The sequence below is a fragment of the Cyprinus carpio genome, chromosome B3 (assembly GCF_018340385.1).
Source record: "Cyprinus carpio isolate SPL01 chromosome B3, ASM1834038v1, whole genome shotgun sequence".
NCBI classification, from domain to species: domain Eukaryota; kingdom Metazoa; phylum Chordata; class Actinopteri; order Cypriniformes; family Cyprinidae; genus Cyprinus; species Cyprinus carpio.
In genome coordinates, this window is record NC_056599.1 from 33,062,783 (window position 1) to 33,069,947 (window position 7,165).

At 35.9% G+C, this 7,165-nt stretch overlaps 1 protein-coding gene across 1 annotated transcript; it reads right to left on the reverse strand.

Annotated features, from left to right (window-relative positions):
• Positions 1-235: 235 nt before the first annotated feature.
• bri3 (brain protein I3) lies at positions 236-6,559 on the reverse strand. Its single transcript, XM_019101445.2, has 3 exons — positions 6,083-6,559; positions 4,210-4,336; positions 236-1,589 (listed from the first exon to the last, which is right to left on the reverse strand). The coding sequence occupies exons 1-3, from the start codon at positions 6,216-6,218 to the stop codon at positions 1,457-1,459; spliced, it is 396 nt and encodes a 131-aa protein (XP_018956990.1). The 5' UTR covers positions 6,219-6,559; the 3' UTR covers positions 236-1,456.
• Between the last annotated feature and the right edge of the window lie 606 nt (positions 6,560-7,165).

The following is a 7,165-nucleotide window of genomic DNA, read 5'->3' on the forward strand; positions in this document are numbered from 1 at the left end:
TATCCAGACATTAGTCCATATTACATTTTGATTTACGTGTACCGAACTACTTTTGATTTATTCATCAAAAATTTGGAAAATTCCATGACATTCTGCATTACACCGTAAATTCCATTTTGATGACTTTATTCTAATAACTCCTGGAGGAATTGTTCACTCAAAAATTAACATTTACACTCGTTTTAGGAACCAAGTTGTTTTGAATACATAATCTATTTGAATAATTACAAACATGTTCAGTAGAATATGAATGAAGAACAGGGTTTATTTGAAATTATAACATTATAAATGTTTACCGTCACTTTTGATCAACTCTAAAATGGAAATAAATTCGTAATATATAAGATCTGATAAGTTTGATGAGGAAGTTCAAAATGTTCTAATACACTGACATTTCTAGAACGTCCAATATAAGCAACCAACACAAAAAGCAACACTTGTAGAATTTATTTACAATCTTTCTTAATGTAGAAAAGTTCTAACTGATCCTAACAGTGTGTCTAGTGTATGGTATGAGCACATCATGAAAGAAATCACACCAGACACGTCCAAGACTGATTGTCGGTCACTGAAAAAAAAAAAATTCCATTGTCAAAGAGTAACCACATGTCCTTTGGTGACGTATCACATTGTCTAGATGCCAACTTCCCTTGTTTATTGCAGGTTTTTAGTTTAACCTGGAGATGGCTGAGGTCCAGCGAGTGAAACATAACTGCATATTTACCCCAAGATGCTTTCAGAAAACCCAGCACATATAACATTAATCATCAGTGCAGTACGACGATAACATGGACCCCGAAATAACAAACCCTCGAGAAAGAATGTGGTCTAGAACTGATTCATAAATCCAAAATATACAAATAACACAGTGTTTTTAAATCGAGCACAAAAAATTAATACAGAAGATGCTTTTTGATCTTAACTAACTGATTAGGGAGCATATTATGGTCAACAAAAAAAGAAACAACAGTGATGCTTATTTCTAGACACGAGAGCAAACGTTGTGTGACGGAAGTGAAAATACATGAGTGAAGCGAATCAAATGTTTAATTTACACAACACACAATGTTACTCAAAGTGAGTCGGCGTTTGTCCAGAGTCGTGTGGGATTTCCCCTCAGTGAGTCCCGGCTCGTTCAGTTCATGCTCTCTCTGCCATCATAAAGGCACTAGTGATTAGACGACTGGAGACTGGCTTTAAGATCTTAAATAAAGAACAAAAAAAATGGCAAATAGTGCTTGCGAGGCATGTAAAAACTATAAACATGGCCAGCCCGTCACATGCACCTTCTCAAGATAATCAAAGAGTTTGTGGCTGGTTACTATTTGGATCTGTCATTTATCGTAGTTACGTAAGCGACGTTTGGCGTTTATGTGCGGTTGATTAGGAATAAACTATGCTGATGCTTAAAACTGATTTTTTTTTTAAAAAAGATGTCGACTGGGTTTTGGTCCCTCTAGCCGAAAGTGGCTCCACAGTTTGGACATCTCCTCTGACGCAGGGCCAGGCAGAAGAGAATTCCCAGAGGAAAGAAGAATATGGCACACATGATTCCCAGACAGGTGAAATCATCCTCCAGCACGCCGACCCTGAAGAAAACAACACACTAGAGTCAGATCATTCATTCCTGGAGCACTGACACAACACTAGAACAACATCCAGTCAATGTTTAGATGATTTCTGAAAGAAGTCTCTTATGCTCACCAGGGGCTGCATTTTTTTTCTATCAAAAATACAGTAATGTTGTGAAATGTTGTTAGAATTTAAAATTATTTTTTAGAACAACATCCAGTCATGAAAAATCAAAATGTTATAATTTAAAATTATTTTTAGGAAAATTTTGTCATTAATCTCTTACCCCCATGTCGTTCCAAACCCTTCAAAACACAATTTAAGATATTTTGGATGAAAACCGGGAGGCCTGTGACTGTCCCATAGACTGCCAAATAAATAACAGTGTCAAGCTCCATAAAAGGTATGAAAGTCATCAGAATACTCCATCTCCCATCAGACGTGCAATCTGGGTTATATGGAGCGACGGGAACACTTTTTGTAAGCAAAGAAAACAAAAATAACAACTTCATTCAATAATTCCTTTGTCAACAGTCTCCTCTGTGTCTCTCCATATCACTGTATGCTGTGTATGCTCTTCTGTATCATCCGCGCCACAAGGATGTGCTGTTTTCTTTCAAATCAAAGGTAAATACATGTAGAAACAGTGCATCCTTGTGGCGCAGATGATACAGAAGAGCATACGCAGCATATGGTGATATGGAGAGACACAGAGGAGACCGTTGACAAAGGAATTGTTGAATAAAGTTGTTATTTTTGTTTTCTTTGCTTACAAGAAGCATTCCCGTCACTTCATACAACCCAGATTTTAAGTCTGATGGCAGATGGAGTATTCTGAAGATGACTTTCATACCTTTTCTGGACCTTGACATTGTTATTTACTTGGCAGTCTATGGGACAGTCACAGGCCTCCCGGTTTTCATCCAAAATATCTTAATTGTGTTTCGAAGACAAACAAAGTTTTACGGGGGTTTGGAGCTTTTTCGGGGTTTGGTGATTAATGGGGGGTATTTGATTTTTGGGGTGGTTTACATTTTTGGTTTGGGTGTAATTTTTTTATTTGTGGAGTTGATTAAATTGTAATGATTTTTTTGTCAGTATTACAGCTTTTACTGCCTTTTTCTTTAAACAAATGCATCCTTGGGGAACATTAGAGAGAGAGACTTCTATTTAAAACATTTCAAAATCACAATTATTCCAAACTCTTGACTGGTAGTGTAGCTTCAGCATGATACTTTTCCAATGTGACAGTATTTATAGTTATTTAATTAAATTATTAAAACCCTCTTTTTGTTTCCCCCGGTATGAGTTATTAAGCAGCATATGATTGATTCTGAACTTCCTTTGCTCCAGAAAAGCATCACTCTGTATGCACTCTTTACAAATGTTTAGCAAATACAATAGAAATCCGTCCCACATACTGTATGGGATGTTTTGACCTAAAATGTGTTCGACACCCCTGATGTAAGAGATTCCTCTTGGTTTGTTAAACCACATCAGCACATGTTGAAACAATAAGAGCTAAAAATATGCCTTGATCAACTCTCAAAGTTATTTTCACTCTCTGCTGTAACCATCAAATAAATCTGAAAATAGCATCAGCCTGAGATTCTGCTTTCTAGTCATCACGTCAACGGTGGCCTGTTAAAGGGATAGTTCACCCAAAACTGAAAATACTGTCCTCAAACCCACTTGAAAATGCCACACAACCAAAACGTTCATAAAGACATCATGCATGTAAATCCAGTGGTTTAATCAGTCATGCTTGCTCAAACCTCATTGGTTCTGGTGGTCGAGCACTATAGCATATTTGATGTGCTCCATGTTTGTGCACTGATCAATGTGAATAAAAGCCTAAATGAAATATAAAGCGATCATGTCTCACGCATGATTCATATAGATTACTTGAATTTTTAGAGGGACAGAAATCTCTCAGGTTTGATGAAACATATCCTGACTTGTGTTTCAAGGATGAAAAAGTCATACAGGTCTGGAAGGTGAACTATCCCTAAACTACCATAATGTTAAAACATGGGTTATCATGGCTTCAATCATGAAATACCTGTTATAGTACATTACTATGAGGAAAAAAAAATCTATATCTTTAGCTAAAAAGTCATAAGAGAATAACAATCAGGGTGTTTGTTTTGTGGTCACACTCTGATCTGGTGCATGAACCAAAGTTCAGAGTGAAATCAGCGCGTCATCATGTGACATGACTCTCTCTGAATCACATGAGCAAACAGGAAATGATTCTGGATTAAAACAGCACAGAGTCCAATGTAAAGCCACAATTCTGAGGTTAAAACACACGCTCTTACTGTATGCTTTTAATATAAAAAAATGAACACTAGGGATGCACGATATTATCGGACCGATATCGGAATTGGCCGATAATGGCTTTAAATGTAAATATCGGCATCTGAATGATGATTAGATTGACTATTTTGGAAACCTACTAAGTTCAGTAGAACCACATCTGGTTTATTTCTGTTCTTTACCTCATAGATTAACATTATAAAGTTCAACTGCTAAATACTAATAGCTTTACTAACTTACTGACTACTGCCGCAGTGTTTAGATGGTGTTTACTGTCTCTGTGAATTCTCACAGACGGTGGGGTGACTTGTGGCTCACCTGCAGGCGGGACATCCCCCCACCACCACCACAGAGGGCTGGACGATGGTGTAGGTGCTGGTGTAGGCTGGCTGGGCGGCTACGGCGACAGGCGCTGCTGGGAAACCTGACGTGGCAGCTGGGAAACCTGCGGGACAGAGTTCACATCCATTTAACACTCCCACTTTATCAGCTCAGATGCTGCGACACACCGGGATGAGCAGAAGTGATGTTTTATGAGCTGGATTTTATAGGATACAGCCCCTTTAATTGTGCTGAATGTGCACTTGTAGTGTAATTCAGATCTTAAAAGTGTATATATTTTTTTAAATGTACTTGCAGATAAAATAATATTAATAAAATAGAAGTGTACTTAAAGAGAGACACTTTAATGAATGTGTAGTAACACACTTAAGTATACTTTTAAAAGGTGCATCAAAGGTGATCATCGTGTTTTAATAATCTTTAGTCATGCTTTAAAGAAGTACACTTGTTTTGATGTGTCGACTAACATACTAAAGCACATCTAAAGTATTTGATTATCCTTCTAACTGTTGTTAATTACTTTATATAACATTAAGTTAATTTCGGCTTATTGCATTTAGTATAAATTTAAACGATAATACATATTCTTTCAGTTGTAGATAACATGCAATTAAGTATTTTAAAGTATACTTCTTTTTCACAAGGGCATAAAACCAATGAGACTGTCAGTGATTCGTTAATATCTAACTGAGCCAACCAAACTGTGTACAGTACGTGACTGCTTTCAGTGTATCTATGGTCTAAGGTCTATTATAATAACTACATATAAAAACCGACACCAGCTTTGGTACGTACCATGGTGCTAAATGATTATCTCACTCATATACTATATATATCAAAACATCACATTCTTTTGACAGAAACCTGTTGCATAAGCAGCTTAGACTAGTTTTACAAGTTGGTCATCTGAACTGTTTTTTTTTTTTTTTTTTTTTTTTTTTTTAGGACTGGTCATAACTAAATCAGTTGTATAAACCGTAGATTGCAGTAATTTGAGAAAGAAAAGGCAGATTTTCATTATTTCATAAATTAGCTGGTCAGACTAGCCAGTCCAGTCCACTAACTGAACCAGCTCTTTTTAGTGAATCACGAACCAGACTGATTCATGAATCAGTGGTTTATGAATCACCCAGACCAATGCACTGATTTATTAATTTATTCACTGCGAGTTTTATATTTATTTATTTATGAGGGATGATGATACTCAAATCAGTGCAGTATTTTTATAAAAAAAAAAAACTTTCGGTAAATGTGTTACCATATTTTAGTTTTATTTTATTGCATTTTTTATTTAATGTATAGCTACAGTTAGTAGTTGGTTGAGGTTTTTTATAATATATAGTTATCAATTTTTGGATTGCTAGTCTGTGTAAAAACTGTTATTAAGTCTAATAGCTATTAACTATTGAAAGAATATATTAATGGTGAAAAACGGACAAATGATCTGATATTTATTTACATTTCATTCCGAAATTAGTCAAATAAGTAAATAACAACTATTGAAAGAATATATTTAACGGTGATGGTAACATTAATAAATTATTATTATGAGTATTTGTCAGATAATTTTTTATTTTTTTATTTTTTTTTTTTTATGAAATGGCAAGGCTAGTTTAGGTTTTAAAATGTCAACTTTATAAACTGGTTTGCCCAAATGTTTCTTCCTCAAACGTTCAGTAAGAGAAATTAAAGGAAGCAGAATCTGAACCAGTTTATCGTGATATTAAATCACATCACTAATAATAAGAAGAAGAACATCACACATAGGTTATAAACCCTTGCGGTACGTGAGTTATTGCTGGTCAGCAGTGACTGTGAAGACGTTTAATACAGTCTGCGGTTCTCTTGCCTTGGTACGGCGGCGGAGCCTGAGGCTGGAAGCCGGCGGCGGGTGCAGCGGCCGCGGGGATCGAGCCGTGGTCGTACGCGGCCGGGACTGTGTTGTACGCTGGAGGTCTGTCCTGGAGAAGAGGTTTAGTATCCATATTCGGTCTGGGGCGTCCTGTCCACTTCACCAAACTAACACGGAATCTTCTCGAGTTGCTTTAAGGTGGATGATCACTGGACTAACACAAACAAAAACCAAAACAGAGATCAGATGAAAGTTCCTCCGCTCTCCCCATGCGACTTCAACCCGCTCTTACAGCGTCTGTGTGAGGGACAGGAATGTTATTAAGACGGTCAAATGTCCTAAAGATGCGCCATAGCTAACTTTTTTTGATTTCTCTCGTTTGTGAGAGAAATCTGGATGACTTAACGACGGAAACTCCTTATCAGCTCAAGCGACGTTTTTTCCTGCTCGCCGCACTGTCACAAGACTCGAATCACGTGATCACGTGGGACGCGGAGGGGTGGGGGTACTTCTTAAAGCTACACACACTCACTTTTTCTTCAAGTGTCTCAAATAAAGAAGGGTATAACTTATTACTTAAGGGTATAATTGTCTTACAATGGAGATCTTTCTTTGGCAATATCTCAGCTATATATATATATATATAGCTTATTACTTAAGGGTATAATTGTCTTACAATGGAGATCTTTCCTTGGCAATATCTATGTTTTTTTATATATAGCTGAGATATATATATATATTAGTGCTGTAAATAAAAGTTTTCATTTACATAATATATCTGTATGTGCTGTGAACTGTATATTTATTATGCATATATAAATACACACACAGTATATATTCTGAAAATATTTATATGTATTTTTCATGTATATATTTGACCCTCTAACTTTTGCACTTACTATTCTAATTATATTTAAAAAAAAAAAAATCTAACTACCTTTCTTATCTTTTTGTATTCTATCTATTTTCTTTTCATTTATTATACAATTATTAAAAAAGACCTCTAACACTAGCTTGCTCTATTCTTTTTCTATTCTATCTGTTTTCTTTTTATTTATTAATTATTTAAAAGCCCTTGCT

Excerpts from the sequence above, each read along its gene's own strand:
- bri3 (XM_019101445.2), bottom strand. The coding sequence starts at position 6,218 with ATGGATACTAAACCTCTTCTCCAGGACAGACCTCCAGCGTACAACACA. Across the intron at positions 4,337-6,082 it reads GGCTCCGCCGCCGTACCAAG|GTTTCCCAGCTGCCACGTCA; the intron begins GCAAGAGAACCG and ends TCTGTCCCGCAG. Across the intron at positions 1,590-4,209 it reads GGGGGATGTCCCGCCTGCAG|GGTCGGCGTGCTGGAGGATG; the intron begins GTGAGCCACAAG and ends TGTTTTCTTCAG.